General features: G+C 34.6%; 9 protein-coding genes across 10 annotated transcripts; 2 read left to right on the forward strand and 7 right to left on the reverse strand.

Moving 5' to 3' along the window:
• Positions 1–4,854: 4,854 nt before the first annotated feature.
• On the reverse strand, positions 4,855–5,897 carry LOC113797114 (ubiquitin-conjugating enzyme E2 J1-like). The gene is made up of 3 exons (XM_027347445.2): positions 5,751–5,897; positions 5,613–5,686; positions 4,855–5,549 (listed from the first exon to the last, which is right to left on the reverse strand). Exons 1-3 carry the CDS (start codon positions 5,779–5,781, stop codon positions 4,965–4,967), a joined length of 690 nt encoding a protein of 229 aa, XP_027203246.1. The 5' UTR covers positions 5,782–5,897; the 3' UTR covers positions 4,855–4,964.
• Positions 5,898–5,968: 71 nt separating this feature from the next.
• On the reverse strand, positions 5,969–10,987 carry LOC113797112 (TBC1 domain family member 30-like). 2 transcript variants are annotated; one of them, XM_027347442.2, is made up of 7 exons: positions 10,532–10,987; positions 8,759–8,851; positions 8,478–8,695; positions 7,761–8,410; positions 7,307–7,686; positions 7,060–7,236; positions 5,969–6,991 (listed from the first exon to the last, which is right to left on the reverse strand). In XM_027347442.2, the coding sequence occupies exons 1-7, from the start codon at positions 10,860–10,862 to the stop codon at positions 6,069–6,071; spliced, it is 2,772 nt and encodes a 923-aa protein (XP_027203243.2). In that variant the 5' UTR covers positions 10,863–10,987; the 3' UTR covers positions 5,969–6,068. The 2 variants fall into 2 exon arrangements, with proteins under 2 accessions (XP_027203243.2, XP_027203244.2); XM_027347443.2 differs by lacking the exon at positions 10,532–10,987 and adding an exon at positions 9,662–10,105.
• A 50-nt stretch (positions 10,988–11,037) lies between these two features.
• Positions 11,038–13,404, reverse strand: ras (Inosine-5'-monophosphate dehydrogenase ras). Its single transcript, XM_027347438.2, has 6 exons — positions 13,262–13,404; positions 12,866–12,970; positions 12,638–12,788; positions 11,912–12,572; positions 11,312–11,849; positions 11,038–11,246 (listed from the first exon to the last, which is right to left on the reverse strand). Exons 2-6 carry the CDS (start codon positions 12,967–12,969, stop codon positions 11,141–11,143), a joined length of 1,560 nt encoding a protein of 519 aa, XP_027203239.1. The 5' UTR covers position 12,970; positions 13,262–13,404; the 3' UTR covers positions 11,038–11,140.
• Positions 13,405–13,596: 192 nt separating this feature from the next.
• Positions 13,597–15,982, forward strand: LOC113797110 (5-hydroxytryptamine receptor 1D-like). The gene is made up of 5 exons (XM_027347440.2): positions 13,597–14,302; positions 14,359–14,567; positions 14,636–14,911; positions 14,982–15,170; positions 15,230–15,982. Exons 1-5 carry the CDS (start codon positions 13,960–13,962, stop codon positions 15,752–15,754), a joined length of 1,542 nt encoding a protein of 513 aa, XP_027203241.1. The 5' UTR covers positions 13,597–13,959; the 3' UTR covers positions 15,755–15,982.
• Positions 15,983–16,072: 90 nt separating this feature from the next.
• On the forward strand, positions 16,073–16,787 carry LOC113797111 (multiple coagulation factor deficiency protein 2 homolog). Its single transcript, XM_027347441.2, has 2 exons — positions 16,073–16,520; positions 16,593–16,787. The coding sequence occupies exons 1-2, from the start codon at positions 16,142–16,144 to the stop codon at positions 16,703–16,705; spliced, it is 492 nt and encodes a 163-aa protein (XP_027203242.2). The 5' UTR covers positions 16,073–16,141; the 3' UTR covers positions 16,706–16,787.
• On the reverse strand, positions 16,510–17,282 carry LOC142645000 (uncharacterized). The gene has a single exon (XM_075819969.1). It carries the CDS (start codon positions 17,278–17,280, stop codon positions 16,774–16,776), a length of 507 nt encoding a protein of 168 aa, XP_075676084.1. The 5' UTR covers positions 17,281–17,282; the 3' UTR covers positions 16,510–16,773.
• LOC113797108 (RUN domain-containing protein 1-like) lies at positions 17,183–20,674 on the reverse strand. Its single transcript, XM_075819966.1, has 6 exons — positions 19,123–20,674; positions 18,969–19,062; positions 18,603–18,902; positions 18,000–18,547; positions 17,748–17,938; positions 17,183–17,686 (listed from the first exon to the last, which is right to left on the reverse strand). Exons 1-6 carry the CDS (start codon positions 20,455–20,457, stop codon positions 17,485–17,487), a joined length of 2,670 nt encoding a protein of 889 aa, XP_075676081.1. The 5' UTR covers positions 20,458–20,674; the 3' UTR covers positions 17,183–17,484.
• A 545-nt stretch (positions 20,675–21,219) lies between these two features.
• LOC113797104 (uncharacterized) lies at positions 21,220–22,968 on the reverse strand. Its single transcript, XM_027347431.2, has 4 exons — positions 22,818–22,968; positions 22,594–22,752; positions 21,917–22,527; positions 21,220–21,844 (listed from the first exon to the last, which is right to left on the reverse strand). Exons 1-4 carry the CDS (start codon positions 22,818–22,820, stop codon positions 21,550–21,552), a joined length of 1,068 nt encoding a protein of 355 aa, XP_027203232.2. The 5' UTR covers positions 22,821–22,968; the 3' UTR covers positions 21,220–21,549.
• A 1,221-nt stretch (positions 22,969–24,189) lies between these two features.
• On the reverse strand, positions 24,190–26,845 carry LOC113797103 (uncharacterized). Its single transcript, XM_027347430.2, has 5 exons — positions 26,437–26,845; positions 26,075–26,382; positions 25,450–26,016; positions 25,232–25,389; positions 24,190–25,170 (listed from the first exon to the last, which is right to left on the reverse strand). The coding sequence occupies exons 1-5, from the start codon at positions 26,497–26,499 to the stop codon at positions 24,617–24,619; spliced, it is 1,650 nt and encodes a 549-aa protein (XP_027203231.2). The 5' UTR covers positions 26,500–26,845; the 3' UTR covers positions 24,190–24,616.
• Positions 26,846–26,862: the final 17 nt, after the last annotated feature.

Consider the following 26,862-nt stretch of genomic DNA (forward strand, 5'->3'; position numbering starts at 1 on the left):
CATATATGTCCACCCACTTTCAAACACTGAAAACATAAATTTATTGCATAATATGGGCTCACAAATCATCATCATTATGAAAAATAATAATAAATATTTTTTCAAAACAATCAAATTTCTTTGTTGTTCCTGATTCACACACATCGATACAAACAAACACTCATTCAACATATAATTTTTGCTGCTGCTGAATTGAATTCTCACTAAAACATACCTCTCACAATTTCTTAAATGATCATCTTTATTTTGCCAATTTCCTGTGTATCTGTATCAGAATACAGAGAGAAAAGAAAATACCGAAACATACGAAAAAATAATATACGTTGTTATCATTATTTAATTCCTAAATCACACAACATTTTTTTTCATTGATTAGGAATTTCAATTCAATCAACAACAACAATATCATCATCATTGATCCATCCAAATATATATTCTCTTCATAATTATTCCTTTTGTTTTTTTTCATTTGGATAATGTTGTGTTTGGTTGTTTTTTCTCACGCCACATTTTGTATCTCTTTTTAATTATCATCATCATCAACGACAACAATTATTCATCGATTAATTAATTGATTATCATCCTCATTATCATCATTTCAAAAATAAAAAAAATTCCTATTTCAACGGTTCGTTGGCGATATAAATTGACAAAAAATGTGCAAATGCCCTCATCATTATCAACGTCAATAATTTTTCTTTTCTTTTTTTTTGATTATCACCTGAACGAAAATATTGAAATCAAATTTGGTTCATATCCAACAAGATGATGATCAATAACAATCGGAAATTTTTTAAAAAAATTCTTATTTCACATTGATTATTGACGATTGCTTTGAATATTATTATCATCATCAAAACAATAACAACAAAAATTGTTGCACAGCATCTCTTTCATTTTCAAACAAAACAAAACAAACATTTCATTTCATTTTATTCAAATTCTCTCTTTCTCATTTTCACTCTTTTATTATTATTATTATTAAATAAACTGTAATTTCATTGCTATTATTATCATTATTATTTCATTATAAAATAAAATCAATATTAAAAAATACAAAACAAAATGAATGAATGAATGAATTATTGAATATAATATATATTTCGATCATCAATATAATAATTAATAAAAAATCTTATTATTATAAACAAAATAATCGTTTTTTTCTTCTTTTTTAAAAATAAATTACAAGTTGAGTTGTGTTGTTTCAAACGATTAGTATCGATGGTTTCTCTTGTTTTGTTTGGTCGATTCGTTCATCACGATGATGATGATGATTATCATTATAATGATAACGTGTGTAAAATTTTCAATTTTTTACGCTCGTTTTTATTTTATTTTGTTTGTTTTTTTTGTTGTTGTTACATCTAAATTTATAAATCATGAAAGGGAGAAACAAAAATGTCGAACAATTTTTTGTTGGCCGTATCGTTTCCCACATGGTAATTAAAATGTAATGAAAATGATAACAACGAAAAAACAAAAATTGGCTGTCATCAATCATCGATTTGTAACGAAAAAAATGTAAGTGTTTTTAATTGTGAAAATTTATTCAAAACAAATTGCCAGAAAAAAAAGAAAAAATTCATAACTTAATTAATAAATGTTTGGCCAAAATCAATCAATGAATGAATTACATTATCGACCTACGATGGATAAGAAATCGGCCAATTAAAAAGATATCAATGTTTTTTTTCAATTGTAATCATCATGTTTAATGTTTTTTTTTCATGACATTTTCCTGTTTTCCTTTTGACATTTGACACCGTCATCATCATTTGGATTAGTATGAAATAAAATCTGATTGGAGATAGGAACAAAATACAAATCAATCAAATATTGATTTACGAAAAAAAATTATTATTGGCGACAACTGTTTTGAGAAACGAGTGGTTAAAAATTATCAATAAGCAATGTAAGAGAGAATGAAATATTCATACCTCCAAATACATTTCACTTGTTTCAAAAATTTCATTCCATTCTGACAGTTTCAAAAAGCAAAAATTTCCTGTCGATGATGATGATGATTAAAACTTATCATATGATTGGATATAAGATGATTTTTTCCATCTTTTTTTTTGATTGGAAATAAAAACCTTGACTACCTTGACTTTTAATCATATTTCTTTCGTTATTGATATGAATGAAATTGATGATGATGATGATGATTGAAAGCAAAAAATGAATTTGATTTGTAGGAATAGTAAAAAACATCTAACATTAATTTTAGTCAAAATTATTGCCAATAACTGGAAATCTGATATTATTATTTACAACAAACGTCGAATACACGTGCATCACAATTATTTTTTAAAAAGAAATTTCATTTTTCGAGAAAATATGACTCGTGCATATCAGATTACCTAATTTTAGTAAATATGAGTAATAATGAATTTTATTTAATTTTTTTCCTTTTATTTTCCATTCTTTTTACAAATTATCCATAGGGTTAGATTTGTGTGCTTAGTTTCCGGATGTTATTCATTATTTTATCTAACGAACAAAAAACAAACTTCTTATTCGTTCACCCTTGTGTTGTAATAAATGAAAATAGACAGGTTATTTTTTCAGAAAAGAAATGAATCTTTTTCAGTTTTTTTTGTTTTCTTTCATTAATTTCTTCTTCTTCTTCTGCTGCTGCATCATCTTTATTTTTTGATGATTTGTTCAGACATATTTAAGATTTTTTTTGTTCTTTGAATCTCAATATCGTACGTTTTGTTGGTTAATTTTTGCTTTCTTTTTGTTGTTGTTGTTTGATTGGTATTTTTGGTGTTATATCGGATACAGGAGAGAGAGAGAAAGAGGGAAGGAGAAAAGATAAATTAAAATCGTGACCAATGGACTTAGCATGGATTTGATCATCATCATCATGAATTGATCGAACGGAAACTATTCTTAAAGCTAAGTAAAAAAAAGAAAAAAGATGCCAAGTATTATAAGAAAAACAAAAAACACCATAAACATCAATATAGCCAGTATAGCCGCATCTTTGTTTTTTTTTCGTTTTGTTTTGTTATATGTGTTTTATTCACAACAACAACAACAAGAAACCATCACGAAATACGATTATGTTTTTTATTATCATCATTTTTCTGAGAAAAGGAAAAAAATTGATACATGTGTGTGTATGGATCATCTTTCTTTCTTTTTTTCGAAGGAAGAAACAACGCGTATCGATTGACTGACTTGTGATTGAATTGTGAATCGATCGAGGTAAGTTGGAAGAAGAAAAAAATGCGAAACTTGTTGCATGAATCTTTGAGGTAACATTTTTTTTCTTCGCTGGCTTAAAAACGATGAATGAAAAAATGACAAATTTTTTTCAAGTTGGAAACATTGTTAAAATTTTTTTCCAGGTAAAACAGCACTGCCACTATCACCGAGGGTATGAAAAAAATGGACAGAAAATAAAAAATGAAAATCACGATTAATTTATTAGAAGAAACAAAAAAAAAGATAATTGAAATCTGATACTCAATCTGATTGAATTGATTCACAAATAGAAACAGCTGAAATATGAGAGAAGTGTCATAATTACTATTTTGGTTTCCAAATGAAAATAATCATCATCATTATATCAATCGAATGAATTGTTCTTTTTCATTTTTTAATGGAAAATTCGTGATTCCTCAAACACACACCATTGATCAGAAAATTGGTTTGTTTCATTTTTCTTTGTTTATAAATAAACAGGCGACAAACGTTTTCATTTGTTGGATTCATACTCTATATTTAACTAGAAAAACAAAAACAAATTGATTTGATAACTAACCAAAACTTGTAATTTTGACACATTTTTCTAAAATTGTGGGTGTGTTGGTGGTATAATTGTTTGTTCGTGAATAAATAAATCCAAATAAGAAAATCACAAAAAACTTGAATTTCAGCAATTTTTCAGAAATTTTTTGTTCATAAATAAAATCTATACATCACGTGCTAAATTGTGGTCAATATTTAATATGTGATGGTTGGATCAAATATTGGATGTTTTTTTTTGAACCCAAATGTGTTTGTTTGTTTGTTTTGAAATCAAAATTAAACGAAAAATTCGCTTAAAGTTTAAATCGAACAATCGAAATGAAATGTACGTGTCCGTGTATGGGTCACGAACCTCGACAAAAATCTCTCTCTTCGATAAATGTTTATGTTTTTTTTTCTTTCGGAAATTCCAATTTTAGCAAGAAAAAAGAATGACAACAAAAAAATAAAATTTTTTCAAAAAAGAAATTCTGACCATAACCGACGTGACATTTTATCTCGGTTTCTCACTCTCTCTTGCTTGTTGTTATTGACTTGGTCACTATGTAGAATCAGCGAGAAATTCCATTCCATGATATGATTGGATTTTTCTTTCATTTTGATTTTATTTCGTTCATCCATCAGCATTAACAATCAAAAAAAAATCAAAACCAATTTTTTGTTCAAATTTAAAAATTTTTCTTTTTTTTTGAAATTTCGTTTGTTTAAGTTGATCATCAATTTTTTTCTGGTTTGTTTTGTTTGTTCGTACGTGTACAAACGAACTTTGACATGTTTTTTTTCCGCGAAAAAAATTTCATTTCTTTTCATTCGAAACGATGGTGAATTTTCTGATTTTTTCTTCTCGAATGAAAACCATCTGCTAATATAACATCCATTAATATAACCAAAAAAAAAAAAATGTTTATTTCGAAAGAATTTGTCATCTGGCATGGTTTGTTGGACATTGATGATGAGAAACTGTCTGAATGATTATAATTTTTCAACGAAACACCTAGTTCCATCTGACGGTAATCAATTGAATTTATTTTTATTTTTAGCAACTAATCAAATGGAAATAGGATCGCCATCTGAGGTATAATGCAGTAATCATATTTTTAATTAATCAAAGCTTAAATTTTATTGAAGTAATGATTTTTTTAGACGAATAAGATTTGAAACAAACAAAAAATCATAATCAAATAACACAGTTATAAATGGAATCAAATATGAGATAGTAAACGACGAATTAATAGGCCAATAATGAGCATCACTACAGAATAATATAATACCACCAACGCAGACCATGATGACCAATTTGAATAATTTTGGTGTTGAACATCAACGTTAACTGGTTCTATAATTGAACCTGAATTTGTTGTCGATACGTTTGATGGTCTATTCTCCATAATGGTATGATTGGCGGTGGTTGGCTTAAGATGATGAATAATTGTTCCACATAGATCACATTTCCAATGGCGTGATTTACGAGCTAAAATACGTCGTTCTTCGCCACTGTAATCCAGGGCACCGATATGACCCTGTGCTGGTGTAGGCATGAATGAAATAATGGCCAACAAAACAGTACGTATCGACCAGCTAGGCATCCACGTCTCTGGATGATGGCCCGAAATGCTAAGACAGATTTTTTTGTTCAATTCAAAACGACCATTCGGTGTGAGCATTATAATAGAAGGCGGTTTCATTGGATATTCGCTTGGCAGAATGATTCGGCCATGATAAAGACCGTCAGCAAAATCCGAATCACATGCTCCACGTACAGTGAAATGCCATTCGAATATATTATCCTATTTATATCCAATTCAACAATGTTAGCGACAATTCTAACCATTTTTCAATATTATAAATACCTCAAGTGGTCGTGCATAATATTCATGTGTAGGCTGTTCCATTTCTTTTGCCTCACGAAGAATTCGTTTGACCGCTATATTTAGGATTAGGATCAAGTAAAATCATTGTAAACAAACAAACAAACAATCGAAATTTACCTGGCGATCGAAGATTATAATTGGAATCCATGTATAATCGATTAATCACACGTCAGCAATTAAGGAATGAATGGCGCAAACAAATGTGTGATCGCATCGAACAACCATTTCCAGCATCACTCTGCGTCGTCAACCAAATGTAAACAATAAAAAACCTGCATCAGTTTGACGAGTGTCCAACAGATGACGCAATTATCGTATGAATGAATTAAATGCAATTTGAACAAAAAAACGAATCAACTTTTAATCAATTTGATTTGATGAAAAAATGGATTTACAATTGAATAGATTGTATATTTGTTTTATAAGATAAAAATGTCATTCAATGTTTACTTTGCGAATTTGTTCCTGGAATCGTCTTATCGTTTCGTCAAGTTCGCTATTATCATTGGTATGATCACCTGTAGCTGATCGATCGGTACGATTGTTAGCGGTAGTAAATACTTGACCATATGACCATTCATCATAATCGTCATCATAATCATCGTCATTAAAATGGGTACCAGATCCAAACGACCCATTGTTAGATGTAACTGTAAAAAGTTCATGTTCATCTGATTCCTGTTGTTGGCTTTGATGGCGTATGAATTCTTCTATATCGCTTAACGAAGAAGGCTTGCGATGTTGTTGCCGCAACAACGATAGCGACGATGAACTTGGACTCGTTGATGACAATCGATTAGTATCATCCGCAACGGTTCCTATTCGATCAACATTCTGCTTACTGTAATCATAGTATTCCAGATCAAGCACATCGTCATCATCCTGATCTATGCCAAGAATCTCATCACAAAGTTCAGTCGATGTTGAACTGCCTGAAGAATGTTTGGTCAAACGTGGTGTAATAGATCGTTTACGTTCCATTTGACAATCACCATGATTTTCATTGGATGGTGATCTTGGTGGCTGTATCTGTACGATAACATTGCAAGTAGGCTTACCATTCACCTTATAATTACGATCAGTAATAGTTGGCTGTTGTTGCTGTGTGTGATTACCATGTACAGGTAACGAAGCAAATGTATTTGATCGTTTGAACACTATACTTGATCCAGGATAAACACATTGATTGAATTGAGTACGGCTTACAAATGATTTGCCAGTTACCGGTTCGCTACCATGATGCGACCGACTATTGTGCAAAGGTTTTTTGCCGCTCAACAATCGAGCCATAGAAAAGGTTGTTTTGTTTGTATTGGAATTATCTTCAGCACTATATGGCTGTTTGTTTTGAAATCCCTCTACAGAAAGTTGATTGAAGTTGTGATGAGAATTTTTTTCAAAAATCCTTAATATCAAGTTAATTTACCTTTGAGAATAATTTGTACTTGTCGTTGTCGTTGTTTGAGCTTGACGTATTGTTTTTTGAGCAACGATACATCTAATGAACCAACATTAATTGGTTGGCCATGAATTTGTTTACGTATTGAATCTATAAGATTACTACCGCTATCAGCAATCGAATGAATTGGACTACGATTTGGACCTGATAAAAATTGATGATTTTCATTTCAATCAATAAATCAATTTGATTTTTGAAACACTATTTAGCTTACTATTTTTCCATTTATAAGCTGGCTGACTTTGATTAAGATACAAATTAAGTAACAAAATTTGATCATCAATCCAATTGACAGTTTCATCGTTATCAGTTGATGATCGTGATTGTGGTTCATCTTCGAGTAACATCTGCATAGACGTATTGAACATGTTGACCAATCCATTTTTCAGCTGATTGATCGATGCATTAAACGGACTAATATTGTAATAATAGCTATCTCTCATTTCAGCCAATCTAGGAAATGGAAATGGTGCTACGTTGCATATTGCTCCGATTAATTGATTAGAATCGGCCAAGCCAAACTCGATCAATTCACGTGTAAGTACATCCATAATGCTATAAAATTCATCGGCAGTTGTTACTGCCATAATGCGACTAGACAACGAAAAGACAGAATCGCATATATCTCATGTATCGCACACACACACACGCACACACAGAATACTTACTCGGATAGAGAATCCCAAATGACTAATGCTGTACGTAAAAGAATTTCATTACCTTCGACCAATATTAGATCCCAAATACGCATTACGGTGGATTTAGGCAAGCATGTAGCAAACAATGTTAAAAACCATTGCATTGTGAACGCATTGATAAGCGGTGGTTCATAGTAAATACCTAACGTAGGTTCATAGGAATCTTGCTGCAAACGATCAAGATGACCAGCCAATTCGGGCAATTTAATATGCATTAAATCACGAAACACTACCATATCTACGGAAAGACCTCTCAAATTGTTGGTAAAATATGATTCGGGTAATACGTGTTCGATCAGATATATCATAACTTTGAGTGCTTGATGAACGTTACCTTCCATTACTTCGAGTACGATTGCAGCCAACATATTGAAACCTTGACAATAGCCGACTGTTTGATTGAATCGTGCATACGCTAATAAAACCTGTTTCAACAATGCTTGATTGTCTCGTCGTTCGCTAGCAAAAAGAGAACATCCTGTCCTATGCAAATCTTTCACAATTTGAATACCTAATTCTTCATCTTCTGGATTATGATGTTCACTAAAACATTTATCATAAGTTTGATGCCAATCAATTTGACGTTGATTGAGTCGACGATCGGCTAATGTTAACCATAACTATGGTCAAGTGAAAATCAAGTTGGAACAAATTGATTTGTTCATCATTCAGTTCATTAACACTTACTTTACGTCGAAACGAAATAGGAATACCGCCAGGTAATCGAGCAACCATTCGCATTGCATTGTGCCATTGTTCAAATCCAGATTCATCGGTCGGATTAATCTGTAAAAGTCGTTTCACTTCTAATCGTTCATAATTATCATCAGGCTCTGTTGTTGTTGAATTACGAGGCCGATGTTTTTGATTACTATTTCCGCCGGATTCTGGATTGATTTCCATTTCTGACAGGCAATAAGGTCTGGATTGATATTTTTTTCAAAGATTAAAAGAATGAAATTGCTTACCGTTGACCGAAAAACGTCGGCCAATTTGTTTAAGTTTTTTGTTGATCAAGCTCATTCGATTATTATTATTCTGTTGTGAATAATGATTTCGAACTGAATAGATTGAATTAGTTGAATGTTAACTGAATTATTTAAAAAAATTGCTGCAAATCTTTCTTTTTATTCTGTGTGTGTGAATGAGTGGGCAGCAGCCGCCTTTTTGTTTAAACAATGAAAAGAATTGGCCATGACATTTGTCAACTATCATATTTGTGGACAATATTTATGTTTGTCCAAATGTAACAACAACAACAAAAAGTTTGGGTTCGGTTTTTTTTCATTTTGGGCAAATAACATGCACACTGATAATCTGAGCCAAACAAAATGGCCTTTCTTTGTCGTTTTTGTTTTTTGTTTTGAATCACAACCTTGATCCGATAGAATTTGCATTTCCGCGTATTTTCGAATGCAGAAAAAAGATAAGACGATTATACAGAATAATAATAATAATAACAATAATAATAAGCTGCTTAAGGATTGAAAAGAAAATGAACAAAATGAAATAAAATAAAAAAAAATCCTTACATTAAATCGGATCGTGAAATTAAAAAGAAAAAAAAGATAAACCACAACCACGGCTAAAATTCCAAAGAGACTAATAATATTCTATAATGTTTTGATAGGCTTTGATAAATTATTAAATAATAATAATAAAAAACGCTGCATCAAACTTGATGATCATCATGCAAATTATTTAGCAACTGCAGATGGAATTTTTGTGAAAGCAAAGAAGAAATTGCGAATCATTAAAATGTACATTGTCAAATTACCGATAATAATTATGGTTATTTTTTTCTTTGTTAATGAAAATTAAATACAGAATACAATACAATTGAATAACAAGCAAGAAAAACATCTACCTACCATCAAAACATACAGTATTTATCACAATAGTCTATTATTGTCTGCACATTGAACACAGTTAATTAGAAAATAGATATTGGAACAGTTAAGTTAAAGGTTATCTGGTTGGTAAAGACCTATTGTTGCTGGTGTGTGTTTGTCTGTTGACATTTACTATTTGCTGCGATAGATTATTTGTCGAGTCGGCAATTTTTTATAGTTTTGGCCAATGTTGCAACGATATATTCATTGAGTACAAGTAGTGGAAATCTGGTCTGACATTCGTTCGGTGGTTTCTCACATCGTTTCATCATCATCATCATCATCATTACCCAATAGCAGCAATATTCTTCATCCTAAACCTAGCCTAGTTTGAGCATGACTAGAGAATAAAAAAGATATTGATGCGTCTTGTTGAAGATGTTATTCGTTTTTTTTCTGTTTTTTCGGCTAATAATCACATTAGCTATAGAAACTCATATTAAATAAAATACAATAATCAAACAACCAGAATACACAAGGGTTTCACACAAGTGCCAAACATGGATCAAAGCAATCCTATATTCAAGTGGTGCAATCAACAGTAAACCAATAGAATTAGTTTAAAAAATAAAATATTATAAAAAAACAAACAAAATGATATTATATGGGATATGGATTTGATGGGCCAAACTAACTAATTCTACTAGAAATCGATATCAATATAGACCATATGACACACACAACTGGCAGATGCCCAGATCCGATTGCAGATGCTTTTGCTCTATTTCATTCTTATTCTGCCATATGATTGGTTCCGTAATCGACGACGTGGCCGATAATCAAATTTTTTTTCTGCCAAACATCTTTGGCAGCCAGGGCTTGTATTCTCATAGGAATCTATTCACTCACCTATACTTGAAAAGCATTGAGATTTTGCTAGATGATCTAACCAAATAAGCATATATTGTTGTTGTTGTTGATGATCATCTCGTTCACGTAATAAACGCATTAGGCGTTCATTTTTTCGCAATAATTGCCGTTTTAATTGTTGAACAAATTGTTTCAATTGTTTAGCATTTTTATTCTCAAGTTGAAACCGATTTAATGCTGGTTCATTGAAAGTTGTTTCTTGATGATCCCCATTAAGTGAACACGATCTTGATCGTGCATCGGGCCAATTAACATAAATCTGTCGCAACAGATCGGCCAAAAGATATTGCTTACGTTGTTGTTGTTCCATATAGTGAATATAATGAGCCCCGAATTGTAAAAACACATATAATCATATAGCAATCAAATGGGCAGGATGCTGTCACCCAAGCATTGATTGTGGCAAACAAACATCCTGTGTATGTGTATGTATGTGTGTGTGTGAGCCTATGAATAATGAATAAATTTACAAACAAATATCGAAATTGGTCGAATAAATCGATTAATTTTATTGATTGAAATGAAAGCAATCGATAGATATGAGTATATTAAAAAAAATACATCCATGGGGATGTATTTTAGATTAGATTAGAACAATTTCTTTTCGAATGAATACAATCCATGTACACCACCTTCAATCTGTGCAGATGCTGTACGTTTTTCGAATTTAAGCACACCAGAATACATTTGCTCCCTGTTCAATTGATAAATCATTAAGTTAATAATAAAGAAAGATTGACATTGTTGCAAATCACTTACCGTAATTGTTCTAGGCTTCGAACACCCATATCCTGACAACCATAACGTATTCCGTTGACAAGATAGGGAACAAAACGATGTATAGAGCCTTTGTCTACGATAGCACCGGATACACCTTGAGCAACTCGAACATTTTCATTGTCACTTTGGAAATAACGCTGGCGAGAGCCTTCACCATCTTTGCTTTCCATAGCATCAATCGAACCCATTCCTCGATACTTTTTGACACGAACGCCATTCGAATAGTAATATTCACCGGGAGCTTCGGTTGTTCCGGCCAACATTGATCCCATCATACAACCACCAGCTCCTAATGCTAAAGCTTTAAGAATATGACCAACCGAAGTAATGCCGCCGTCTGCAATGATAGGAACGCCAAATTTGCGAGCATAGTTAGACACTTTGTATACAGCAGTAGCTTGTGGACGACCACATGCCATCACTTCTTGTGTAATGCAAATCGAACCAGAACCCATGCCTACTCGAAGAGCATCGGCACCAGCTTTAATCAGATTATGTGCCTGTTTTTGTGTAACCACTAAAAAACACAAACGTTAATGGTGAGTTATGTAAAGCCAACAAACAAGACTTCAACATTACCGTTACCGGCGATGACTTGTATTTGTGGGTAGGTCTTTTTGATAAATTGGATCATGTTAATCTGATAGATGGAATTTCCCTGAGATGAGTCAAGCACAACTAAATCAACACCAGCCTCAGCTAATCGTGCTAAACGTTCTTTGTCGTTATCACGTGTACCGATAGCGGCGCCAACCAATAGCTGATCGTTGGCATCCTTCGAAGCGAACGGATAATCACGTTGTTTTTTGATATCTGTACGCGAAATGAGTGAAGTTAGGTGTCCTTCTTTGTCGATGATGGGCAATTTTCCTTTTTTGGTTTTTTCCATTACTTTAACTGCGTCTTCTAGCGAGATGCCTTCGTAAGCAGTGGTCAAATCAGCAAAGTCGGTCATCAAACTTTGCAATGGTTCGTCCATGATTTCCTTCATTTTGAAATCAATATCACGAGAAGTGACGATGCCCAACAATTTTCCGCCTAACTTTCCAGTATCTGTGATTGGAATTCCGGTAAAGCCTTTTTCGTTTTTAACCTTGAGCACATCGCGCACACAGTGTGTTGGCGTTAGACAGACAGGGTCACGAATAAAACCATGTTTGTATTTTTTCACTTTCACCACTTCTTGTGCCTGAAATTCTGCTGTACAATTGTGGTGGATGATACCGATACCACCACAGAGCTATATGAACAAAACAATAATCAGAATTTAATAATCATCTATCCATATCAATCAATTCTACTTACAGCCATAGCTATGGCCATATCCGATTCGGTCACAGTGTCCATCGGCGATGATACAAGCGGTGTGTTAAGTTGAATGGACTTTGTCAACTGAGTAGTGATTCGTACCTGATCGGCTGCAAAATCAATGTAACCAGGCAGCACGAGGAAATCACTGAAAGAGAAAAAAGAGACAAAACAATATTAAGAATGATAATCGATGGATGAATGAATAAATAACTAAGTACGTACTTGTAAGTGAGTCCATCGCCTGATCCAAACAATTGATGAGCAGTAAGACCGTCGGCTTCAAAATTGTCGCTATTGATCGAACTGAGATCTTCGAGTGAAACCATTCTGTATGGATAAGAATCATTGGTCAGTTACAATAGGGATGACAAATAAATTGGGGGCGATAAATTTATCGCCAAACAGCCGGGCTCAAACTTGTCCAGAAAATGAGAGCCATCCACGTTGTGTTCAAAGTTCGCTGGACTCTGAGCTTTCAATTGAATAGCAGTGAACCAATTCAGTGGCTCGTTCTGCTCTCAACTGATACAATGTATATAAAATAAACAACCGATACAATCGATACCCTTCATCTACAATGACATGGTTGTTTGGATCATTGAAAACTGTTTGACATACCTGATTTGTTTCTAATTTAGTGATGAGCAAATGAAATGAAATTGACGAAATATAGACCGTGTGTATAATGTTCAATGCCGGTCAAGTGAATTTTCATCGCTTTTTATAGGCTTCAAGCTAATCATCGAGCACAACAGTATTGGAAAAAACAGTAGCATCACACAATTTGATTATTATTCATGTGATGGCTGAATGTATTTGCTTTTGGATCATGGCGTACAATCCCCAATACTATCAATCAATCGATTTCAGTTGAAATGATATTAAACCAAATATTTGATATACATTTGATGGCATCCCAAGATTAATCATAGTGCGAGAGCAGTGGAACATAAATATCTTTGCTTAATATGGCTGCTTTGATTGCAACCAAAATGAACAACAAAAAATGCTAATCTCATTATGGCCTGATCATTAGCTACTTATCACATTCTCTGTAATCGATACTTTTAAAATAACAGTTAATGTTTATCTTTCTAATGAAAACAAATACAAGGACGAGGAATAACAGACTGATATGGGCAGTAAGATAATGTTGGGTTCGTGATGATGGTGACGGTCAAGTGTTGATAATGTTACCTGGTGATGCGATAAATCGATCCAGTTGGTTGGATTCATACTCAATCAATCTATTGATGAAGGTGTTGTGATGGTATAAGCTTTAAGCATCAGAACTGAGACCAGCTAACAACGTCACGATGAGAGTAGCACATTGCAACGATGACTTTTTCAACTGTTCAAAATATAATTTCAGCCAATTCAATCAGATTTGGGGCCACCGACCTTGGCCGGAAATTGTTTGGAAATCAACTTTGATGTCTGCTATCACTGTAATTGGTTTGATCAGCAATGTGGCTGTCATGATTCTTGTACTGAAACGGCCACAGATTCGACAAAGATCACTTAATCTATTCATAGTGAATTTGGCCATTGCTGATTTTCTAACCGTATTGTTCATACCTGCTGTATCACTGATCGAAAACATTTTTCAAAACTATGAACTTGGACCTCTCACTTGTAAATTCGAGATTCTAATTAAAGGTAAGTGTGGCCACATTCCATTCTATTAATCAACATCATGTTTAATGTTTTGCCAGTGACTTGCATCCTTGCCAGTAACTTCTCTATAATAGCCATTTCGTTTAAACGTTTCATCAACATCAGTTGTATTACAAATCCAACCGACCATTCAAGCCAACGTTCGTTAATGCTTGTTGCGGCAATTTGGATGGTGTCTATATCGCTAGCCTATCCACTGGCCCAAATGCGTGTCTATCATGAACGCCAATGGAAAGATTACCTGGAAGTTGGTTATCATACAAGCTAATTATTCTAGCTATTAATTAATGCTAAACGTTTTTTTTCTTTACCTAGAAATGGTGCGTTGATCAGCCACTTCACGATTCGGTTAGATACTGGATTTTCCTCATGACTCCTCTCATCTATGTACCTCTTTTCATTATGGTGGTGGTCTATTCGCTGATGATCTATCGTATCAATCGATTCATTGGCAAATTACTTCAACATCAAACAGACAAATCAACCGTTTTGAACAGTTTGGAAGCAAGTTCATTTGCATCTAGCCTGAATCGATTTGATAACGAACAACCCGCACTTATCGACGACGAAGATGAAACAAATACCAATCCGGCAAGTATTGTTAAATATTGAAAAAAAATCAATTCAAACATCTGACCAGCTTTTGAATGCACGCATCTAGACGCTTGAAGTGAACGTTGTGGATTTAAATCAAAAAAGTCGTCACCAATATGTTGAACGTAAATTGACGGCAAACAAACATAAAATGGCCTTGATCAAAACCATGTTTATTTATTGTCTGATCACTTTGTTCTGTTGGCTTCCGCTTCAGGTGCTTGTTTACTACCGGGCTTTTAGGCCCCCTAAATCGGTACGCTGCTTTCAACAATTTTTGTGGTTATGACTGATATCCATTCGATTCGAACACAGCAACTGCCAGCCTGGTATGACCCGATCAAATTTTTAAGTCTAGTCCTGTTCACTGCTAGCGCTGCTATCAATCCATTTATCATGTTTGGCAAGACCTTTCTTCACTACATTAATCGCTATCGAGTTCGCCGCCGTCAACAGCGTATGCACGATCGAATCAAGATGGACATGTTACGTATCGAAGCTCCAATCTATGATAGTCCCAACATGACCGAACAGCTTGTATCCGAAGAGAAAATGTCCAACAACAAGTTATCTAGCATGAGTCGATCGCAAAGTTCTTTCGAAACTTACTCGAATAGGCGTATTAGTCTGGATCGTACGGAGATTCTTGAAACACTAAAGCATGGAAAACAAGCCGATCAATTGCTGGTGATCAAACCGGCAACTCCAGCTACAACTACTACGCTCAGCAATAGAACCGAAGAGCCTATGGCTTGCGAGCCAAATGCAAGTACAAATATCATCATCAAACATATGTTGCAAAAATATACGCCTCAAATTTTTGAGCTTGAAAAATTATAAGAATAACGGCAAATAACTTATCTATCTAAGCGAAGAAAACATCAGTGATAAATGTGCCATCCACCCACTCATTTTGTTATGCATATATTGATTATGTCACTATCAAATTAAATGTTATGGCTATTTTACCATTATATTTATGAATTGTGATTTTTTCTTTAATAAAAAATATTATTTTTACACAACAAAATGAATGAATTTTACAGTAAATAAACATTTGATTAATGATTTGTTTGATGATGGCCTGATCGTTTTTCGAGCTTATCGCTTTTACTTGTATCTTATCATGCTTTTTGGCGAACAAAGTCCATTCATTCAAACAGATATGTTTATTCTCGAATCTGGTTGCCAGTACAGCGTGGCCACTATTCATCTGATGGTCTGATCATGTTACGATTGATGTTATTGTTAGCGTTGATACAAATCTCGGTCCGATGTCACGAAAATGATCGCATAATGATCAACAATAGTGATGAACAGAACATTCTAGACAATGTATTTGATTGGGTGTTTGGTGAACCGGACAATGACCATGAATTGGAGCATCATTTCGGATATTTACGCGGTGCCGGAGATAATAATGATGATCTATCGCAATTAGCACGTACGCTTGGAATTAAACCGGAATTTTTCAATTTTAAAGCTCATGATTATGACAACAATGATCGGATCGATGGACTCGAACTATTAGCTATGTTTCTTCATGAACGAAATACAGGCAATGAATCAAGCAAAAATGGCGAACAAACGATAAATTTGTGTGCAAGTAAGTCCAACTTTAATCACTTAACATTATACAATGATTTTATTAATTTGTTAACAATTTCGTTTTGGACAGAAGCGATTGATCGTCTTCTTGAACAAGAAGATCGTAATCACGATGGCTATCTAGATTTTAGCGAATATGCACAAGCTCGACAACGGATTGCACAGATTCAGGCCAATGGATAAATCGACTGCTGGATTGAATAATGATGATGATAATAGTAATAAAAAACAATGATTGATTTCAATAAAGATCAGATTCCTTTCACCACTTTGTCAGTGCAATCAAGAACGGCAGTTGCCAAACCCAAACTAATGGATGGTACATTCTTGGGCAAATGTGGCTGACCATTTTCTTCCAACAATTTACTGCTGAATGCCTGGTCACGAATACAGTGTTTGATAGAAGTCCATTCTTGCGGTATACAAGGATTACGGACAATCGGTCCACATTGTTCGAATATGATGACAATCTTTTTGCGCATTTCAGCGTCGATTTTTGGGAAATTGGATGGTAATTCAGTACCATCACGTACCATACGTTCAATGCATCGGCTATTCACCTGAGGCCAAATAATATCAGCTTGTTCATTGAGAATAGTGCCAAAACGTTCACAGTACTTGGTGTGCTGCCTGTCCGATATTTTTTCGGCCAAATTTGCAAAGTTTTCGAGTTGATTACGATTAGGCTGAGCAATGGCTATGTCCAACACCAGCAGGACAACGACGACGAAAACCAATTGAGAAAGATTGAAATTCATGTTGGCAAAAATGTCTGATAATGTGATGATCGAATGAATGATAAATGGAAAGAAATCAGCCTTAAATAGCTAATAATTCCAATCAGAACGTGATCAATATTCGTTTCGTCGGCACGACCAAGTTGATTTATGACATTATCTAAACAGCTGATGCGTGTCGTCGTGGCGATTTTTGTTAGTACATTGGTTGTTGGGTGAAATCATTCAAAATGCATCATGAATGCTTTGCAATTGTCGAACTGCCAGATCGGTTGGTAAACAGAATCGAAGATTGGACAGTCGATCTAATTGTCGAAGTGCATCTTCAAAACCAGTAGATGCTGTGTATGACCATTTTTCATAACATTCGTTGACAATAGTAGGATTACGAAGAATGAGTCGCAACCATTGAGAAAGCATCTGTTGACTGGATAGAAAGAAAAATTTTCAATAAACAAAAGAACAACTACCATTCGATATGCACTTACTTCAGTCCACGACAAACAAACGCTTTGAAATGCGAATCTAGACTTCGTTTTAGGCGTGTATGTGAATCGTTGATGTCGTCAATGGCCGCTAACAAGCTATGTTTGGGACTAGCTTGATGTCCGGCAACTGCTTGCAGACCAAATGATTGCGATAATCGACGACTAGGTGTAGATCGGAATTTGCTGCCATTCTAAAGAAAGTATTTAATGTTAGTTATTCATTGACAATAGAAACTGGTAAATGAGATTAACCTTGAGTTCATAGTAAAAGATAATAAGTTGCCATACATGCATGGGTCTTGTTTTGCTTATTAATAGAGGTGTTGCTTTAGCACTAAAACATCCCATTCCCATACTAAATAATTGACCAACAGTGGTAGTTGCACTTGCGGCTGTCATGGCTGAATTACTTAACAACATAGACCCATTGTTGGAATTTGCGGCATTTGAATCAAGCCAGCTACAATGACCAATAAGTCCATGATGTATGAGATTTCTAAGAGCAATGGCTAATTCTTTCCGTACCATATATGTCACTCGTTCGTAGGCAAAATAATTGTCGATTACTAGTGCAGTATTGCCTAATGAAATAAAATCGGTACATTCTTCAGATGTATCATCATTTGTATTGACTGTCGTTATTGTTGTGCGATTCATATTTTGTTCCTGATAAAAATCGAGTATAGATGTGATGGCCATTTCTAGATGTGCACGTAAATCACCCCAATGTCTGGCACAAGAAGCAGTTGTTCGTTTAAGTATGTTTTGTTCGAACGGAATGCGGCTATCATGATAACGAGCTTTATGGTAAAGAATAACGTAACCAATTTGAACTTGAATTTCACAGTTACTTACCGAAATTGGTACAGGCTCCTAGCTGTGTCCAAGCGAAAACATGCAATAACGAAAGAATTCTTTTGAAAATGTTGGCAGCTGTTTCGGTATTACCATTATTGTCTTGAGGTTTATTGGTTCGGACTTTTGTTCTCGATCGATTGGTATTATGTTGACGTTGTTTGTCAACAGGTTCAGAAGTTGTTGTGTCATTGTTTGACCGTTTTTTGGACAGCAATTTCATTAAATAAGATGATGATGATGATGGTAAAGTACCGTCGGCTAATTGTGCGCTCAGATGTTTGTGTTTCTTAGCACCACCTGAATGTGAATAATATTGTGAATATAAATTGATAATAAAGACTGCCATCTATTGCCGGCTTTTACCTTGTTGCAAAAATTGAATAAAACGTTCCAAGTCTGTCACTTGGGTTTTCAGCTGCGATACAAGCTGTTCTTTCATGATGACCGGATTAACTAGCTGTAAAAAGGAAAAGCAAAGACATTGGACAAATGTCAAAATGATTGTTCATTAGCAAACCTCTTTGACGGCGTGATCCACTTTACGGCGTAATTCTTCTGGCGTAAGATGATCGATTTCATCGATAGAAAGAATGGGCAATTTTGACTTGAGCTGTTCGATAATAGCATTTTGTCGCTCGAGCAACATGGAACTAGGAAGCGAATTAAGTTCGCCTGTTTCGTAAGCATATCGCTCCAAATCTTCTAGCTGTTCTTTTAGCTGTCCAATTAGTTCTTTTTGACGATTTCTTTGTCGTTCTAGTTTCTCTTCGGTAATGAGCATCGTACTCGAATGATGCGGCTTATGTGTTCGATCAGTAGTGGTAGTAGTGGTGGTCATACCGCTATGTATAGAATCAGCATAATCAGCTCCAGTTTGCGAACAGCCCCAGCTGTTTCGAGTACGCTCTCGACCTCCAACATCATCACGATCATGATCCTCACCTTCATTACCGTTTTCAGCAAAGCTATGGCCATCGTTGTCATCGTCATCGAAAACATCATCAGCCATTAGACTAGTGGCCATCGATACTGATCGTTGAAGACCACCGGTACTACCGCAAATCGTTGAGGTTGGATTTGTGCAAAGCATAAGTTCAGGTATACCACGATTAGCAAATGTTTCAAGTTCCGCCAACAATGTTTCACGTTTTTGGGCATCAATATCTTTGGCTTCGACAATTTGTCGTAATCGAAATTGCACCTGAGCAAAGTGAGACGTAAGAGCAACCAATGAATTGTTCAGCAATTCTTGTTCCTGTTCCATCTGATTAAGTCGTCCGTATAGCACGTTTGATTCTGTTTCGGAAACATCATCTTCTTCGTCTATTATTTCGTCGGCACCATCATCAGGTTCGCTGCTCAGTGTTGGTCGTTGTAAATGTTTATCAAGTGTATCCATATTGTTATCGACATTAGGCAAAGAACGTTGAAATTCATTCCATTCATCATCATCCTCATCATCATCATCATTATTATTATTATTGTTGTTGTTGTTATCATCATTGCTGGCTGTACTGTTTGCATGTTGACATTCTGATTCTGAATTCTGTTGTTTGGCGTGAAAGACAGTAATGAGGTCGTTTTTATAATAATCGGATGTACTACTTTTGACAGATCGTCGTCTATCATTGGTATGATTAGATTGTTCCACTGGCTGTGAATCATCATCAAAATCTTCGGAATCATCGTCAAAATCAATAAATGATTTGATACGTTCACGACGTCGTATAGAATTACTTTCATCATGTTTCACTTGTCTGCTATTAGCAAGTTGATCAAATTGCGAATAAAGATCATGTTCTGAATTTTGTTTGATTAGTTGACGGCGCGGCGATAATGGTTCAGCAGTCATTATGTTGACGTGGCAATGAAAATATTTGATGATTATTATAAATATTATTTCAACACAGATCACATCGATTGTTTAGGATGAATTGTTGGAAATTTACTAAATTTACAATCATATGGTCATGATCATTTCAACAAAAAAAAACTTATAAGATTTGGCATTTGTCATATCACCAATACAGGACAAGACAGACGGTGAAATATTGCTTGTTATAATATTTGCATATACTAAACTCAAACCAAAATAACCAATGACGACATCACATTGTGTAGGCCTAGTCTCTATATAGAACAAAATATGAATGAATTCTATATTACCCAATGGCTAATCGGCTTACGTGTCGTAAAAAAGAGAATGCATTTACCCACTATATTCGACGACGTCAGAGAGGTTCCAACAACATTCAATATGAATTAGAGAAGAATAATGTCTGCTCTGGATCGATATGGCTCCATTCCTTTTTTAGCTACCATAACAACAACCACCAGTATTATTTGGTAGTATGGCCGATTCATGCTATTTGTTTTTCTTCAATAAAATTGCTGCTCGCGCAATATCCTGTCTCATCAAAAAAGAAAAAAAACGTCACTTAACTTGACAAAATCAACCCAGGAATTTGCTGATCAATCGAATCAATGATAAATGATCAAGTCATATTTTCGCCTCGAGAAATAATATTCTTTTTTTAAGGAATTTCATTTGAAATCATGGATAAATGTGGGGAAAAAACTACAATCCATGATTGTTTATCATCAACACCATCTATCGTTGATATTTAGACTCTGAACTTCTTTTTTTATTGAACGAATGAATAGAGATTGTGTGTGTGTGTGTGTCAATGTTCATGTAACCTATGGTCATATCTTGTTATGTGTAAAATCTATATATTTGAAGTAATCAAAATTTAAAAAAAATCAATACTGGTTTTGTCTGCAGGTATAGTGTTTTTGTATGATGAGTTCCGTGTGATGATGATGATGATGAGAATCGAATCGAAGCCAATGTACACAAAAAAGGCCATCAATAAGTTTTTTGTTTCTCGAATGGGTACTGCTGCCTTGGATTATCTCCCGTTACCGTTATCGACTTCTTTTTTTAGTCGTTGGTCTGCGCATCATTGTTATTGTTTTTCGAAGATGGTTTGTTGGCCAAAAATTCTTGAAGTGCAGCTGCATTTTTAGCTATAAACGAATTTTCATCATCCAACAATACGGCAGCCACTGTTGAATCATTATCCGCTATCGTTTGAGTTTGTATCGGTTGCGCTTGTTTACCATTCATTACCGGTAGTTCAATTTTGGCTGCTGATGTGGGCTTATTAACTCTTTGTGCGATCACTTTTGGCATTGGTTGTTCATCAATATAGTTTGCCTCGTCTATTGATTGTCGACTTAACGAATGATTAAGATGAATTGATTGGTCAAATTTATTTATTTGTTTTTTAAAGAAAAAATCAACTCACCGAATCGTATGCGGTCGATCTCCTGATGATGAGAAATAGAATGGATATGAATAAAGTTTTTTAACGGAAAGTGCTTGGTCTTCATTGTAGGCCCGATCTTTGTTAGCATTTTCATGATCACCGTGTGGACTTAGACCAGCCGATCGAATAAATTGATCTAGTACTTGATGTACATCTAATGTACCCGGTTGATTACCATATGGTTTACTATTGAATGCATTGGCCTGGCTAGGATTTGCATGGAACGTATAAGGAGATGTTCCGATTTGACCTCCTTTTTTTGGATAATAATAGCTAGGCTTTTGAATCGATTCATCTGGTTGAATATTTTGATGACCATTTCCTTGCTGATACTCTGACTGTTGGGAATATTGGTTGGATACTGGATAATAGTTATTGGTTCCTTGGCGTAATGGATATTCTTGATAATCGATTTGATTTGCCTGTCCTATTGGAGCAGATTCACTGAAAAATTGTGGCGAATATTGTGGACCGTATTGGTTGGACGGTTGGCTCAGCTGATAAATTGGATAATAATTGGATGCTTGCGACATCATATAATCTTGATTCATTGAACTAGGATAAATCGATGATTCAGACTGGTACGGCATCTATTCAACATTGAAAAAGAATTAAGTCAACAACAACAACTATAAAAAGAAAAAAACGTTCATTACAGGATTGACTTTTTTGCGAATATTCCAGAATCGTTTGAAAAAATCAGAAAGGCCACGTTTATTACGAATAAATTGCTGAGCTTGAATCGAATTAGTGATCAACAAAATGATGACAATCGTAACAACGATAGCCATCATCATCAGTTTAGGTATCGGTTTCTTGTGAAACAAAACAAAAAAATACTTCAAAATAATTGTATGACAGGTCGAAATAAAAAACTCACCATAATGGCTAGCAAACAAACTATATTATTTTGCACTGTCAGTCAGTTAATGTCCAATTGATCTAATTGATTCAATGAGTAAAATGGAGATATTTTGTTGTTCAAATCAATTGGTTTATCATCAATGATAATTTCATTAACGACTAACAGTGAAAAAAAGGAGAGAGCACTGATGAACACTATTGGCGTTATTCAATAAGATATTATACAAGTGTTAATCTGATATGGTTTAGATGATGATTTCATTCATTCATCGAATGGTCCCAAATAAAAAGGGTTAAAATGTTGAATGTTGAAAAATTCGACTATACACGCGCACCACACATTCAATGTAATTTGTATATGATCTGGATACGGTTGATTGCTTGCTTGCAAATCATCTGGACGAATGATGTTTGGATGGTCATCATTTGCAATTCAATCACATCGACCACTGGTTTGGTCCTTTGATCAGTTTTTTTAGTTTGGTTTGGTTCTCTTTTTCTATTTCGAAATCTTTCCGTTACCAACATTTGTTTCTCGTTTTCTCTTCTTTTCTTTTTTTCATCATCTTTACTTTTCTTTATCTCTCTTTCTCTGGTTTTTAACCTGACCGATAAATTTGAGTAGCAAAGTAGTGGTCACTATGGTGAATGGCAGCTGGCGTAGCAAGTTTTTTTCAGTTCGATATAGTTCGGCGGGGCTGGTTCGACCGGCATCCGCCCAGATATCATTATGTTTTTTAATATAGCCATTTCGACAAACCATTTTGCTCTGGGCAAATCAATCTAATCGGATTGGACAAAAATTATTGATCACATCAGATGATGAATAATTTTCCGCTTCAAATAATCCGGTAGCCAAAAAAAGTTTTTTGTGTGGCAATCATAGCAATTAGAACTGACAATTAATTTGATGCCGATTCGATTTCGATCATGGATTGTTTGAGATAATTGGCCATCAAACAATAAAATGTGCACATTATGCTTGCTCAATCGGTTAAAACGGAATACTTGTAAGTTTATTATTATTATTATTATTACTTTAAGAGCTAGATACACGGATGACCGGATGCCGGCCATAACCAGTCTAGTGATTTGGTCATCATTGACACAAATTCGATCCGTTCGACTATGCAATAAATGGGCCAACCGATCGATATAGCGCCAATCAGATTTTTTTTAGTCTCCGGTTCGTTGCTCGAGATCGACCTTAATCGTAGCATTGTCCGAAATAGGTTCACCATAATGCTCACCATCACCACCACCACAATGGTCATTCAAATTTTGACAGACCTGTTTTGTTCGTGTTTAAGCCAATCAATCATCGGATGAGAGGTCTGCCAGTCGAACTTGAAATATTCAACAAATGTTCACTATATTTTTTTATTCGGTTCGTTATCCGGCTGTTACCGTTATGCTGTGACTTGTTTCAGCAACCAGTCAGTTTTATCGCATTCACCATCAATACAACAACATTGGCAACATTGATTGGTGATGATGTTATGTTGTAAATCAAGCATCCTAGTTTGTTGATAACTGGCTCGAGAATGAGGAAGCTTTAGGTGGTGGTGGGACAATTGTCAGGTGTGACAAGTAAGTAAGTACTTGGTACATTCATTCTATTTTAACATTTTTACTGAAAATGTTAATCGATTGTGTTTCTAGGACAGCTTCTTCTTTTTTCAGCAAAAATAATCGATTGCTTTGCATTTATTTTGATATATTTGGTAAATATTACAATCACAAACAAAAAACATAGTCATGCACAATACAAACAATTAGAGTAGCAAATCTCAAATATTACCATAAATCATATCATCAAGCGATTTGTTCACAATGTTTACCTGTATATCCTAATGAGCAATGACAACGATAGCTACCTCCAGATTGTTCAACACTGATACAAGTTCCTCCATTCTGGCAAATTGGTTGCGATAGGTCAGTTTGGTTTGACGTTGATCGGGTGATTTGTTCGCACCAATCGAGACGTTCGTTACAAGTAAATCCTCCATAACCAGTTTGACAACCACATGTCCATGGTTCGTTGTTTATGCAATCACCATGTTCACATCCTGGATATGGAACACATTCGCTACAATTTTGGCCACGAAATCCTACTTTACAACGACATTCTCCTGGATTTTGGCACCATCCATTGGCACAGCCATCTGCACAGATAGGTGTCGAACAAAATGTACCTTGCCAACCATTTTGACAATTACAATCTAAAGGTTCATCACAGGTTCCATGTTGGCAACCTGGCAATGTTGAGCATTCGGTACAATTTTCACCTTGCCACCCGAATTTACATTTACATTCGCCCGGTTTGCTACAGTATCCATTTTGATGATGACAACCAGATTTGCATTCGGCTAATCAGGGGAAAAAGTATATTAATTTCTTTTTTTCTTATTCACTAAAATTAGTACTAACGTATTGAGCAAAACATTCCAGTCCATCCTGGTTCGCAACGACATTCCAATGGCCGAGTGCAGGATCCATGAACACAACCTGGCAACGTAAGACAATATTGACAGAACATGCCTGTCCAGCCAAATCGACAAGAACATTGATCTGGTTGATCACAGTATCTATAAGTATAATAATAATTCATGTTGATGATATTGATATATGACAAACGCAAAACTTACCCATGCTCAGGATGGCAACCTTCCATACAGATTGGTTTGCTACAATCATCACCTTTGAAACCATAAGGACAACCATTGTTGGTGGTGATATTTAAATTGCTAACATCTTGATTGCTGAATCCTTCTTGACGTAATCGACTTAATGATTTGAGATGCCAACGATATCGGTACTGAAAACGGAGATCATATGTTTTGGTTGATGTAGAGTTGTCGAATGGAACAGCAGTGGTGACATGACCACCATAAAACCATTCTTCACTTAACACTTGAGATTGCATAAATACACTGTAATGACTAACTTGTCTTGTAATCAAACGATGTTTAACATCTGCTCGTGCATTACGACTCCATATTTCTACGATCGATATAAAATTCCGATTGGATATGGTACCTATTTTCGATGAATTCAATGTTACCAGTTTTCGCATTTGCAATGGAAAAACTGTATCCGTTGATAAAACCGGACTTGACCAAAATCCAATTGAACATGTACTTGGTGACATATGATCCATTATTTCTTTTACTTGTCGATTTCGAGCATTTGAGCTTGATTTTGGGCTAAATATTCTATATTTAGAAGAATATGGATTTATTAACACGGATGTTCATGAAAAAAATAACATACTTGAACAATAAACCAGGAATAGCCCATGGTTTTTTAGTAGTGGTACTGGTCATTTCGATTGCTTCTCGATTCGATGAATGAATCAAATCGGGTGCCAATTCAGCAATACAAACACGCCAAAATGGTAAACAAGTAGTATTGCCACCTTTGCAGCCAACAACATTAGGTTTCATTCCATTACAACAAAGTCCATTATGAAGACGACCATCATGATTAGCCATATCGACAATTTCAAATTCCGATAGATAAATATCATTCGAATCGATAGACGATTCAATTGTACCATCATTCTGAATAGAATTCGGATTCTAATCAAATGAAATGAGTGAATGATCAAATTGAAAAATTATTATCATACTTACTTTGATTGTAATCACAAATGGTATTAATGAATTAAAACATAATATTAACCATAATGTCACCATGATTCAGTTAAATAGATTGCTACCAATACAGTTCACCAAATTCAAATGATCAATGAAAATGTCTATTGTTTTTGTTTTTGTTTTGTTTTCATTTTGATTAGAATTTTTATTGATCATCATCATCATGGCTGGCTATTCGTTCATTGACATTTGTGATCAAGTTTAATATCGACAACAACCTTTTCATCGACAACAACAACAAGTTTGTTTTCTATTTGTTGTTTGTTGTTGTGAAAAAATAACATCATCACCGCTATATCCAGCCATTGGGAAGGATGCACCCGATTCCGAACTGGTTTTTTTCTTAAATTTTATTATTTATTGAATTTTTCTTTATTTGTTAGTTTGACCATCTTTTCTGGT

The sequence above is a fragment of the Dermatophagoides pteronyssinus genome, unplaced genomic scaffold (genome assembly GCF_027571235.1).
Source record: "Dermatophagoides pteronyssinus isolate colony J.1.1.1.1 unplaced genomic scaffold, Derpt_VIB-CSIC_2022.12 sq0005, whole genome shotgun sequence".
Lineage (NCBI taxonomy): Eukaryota > Metazoa > Arthropoda > Arachnida > Sarcoptiformes > Pyroglyphidae > Dermatophagoides > Dermatophagoides pteronyssinus.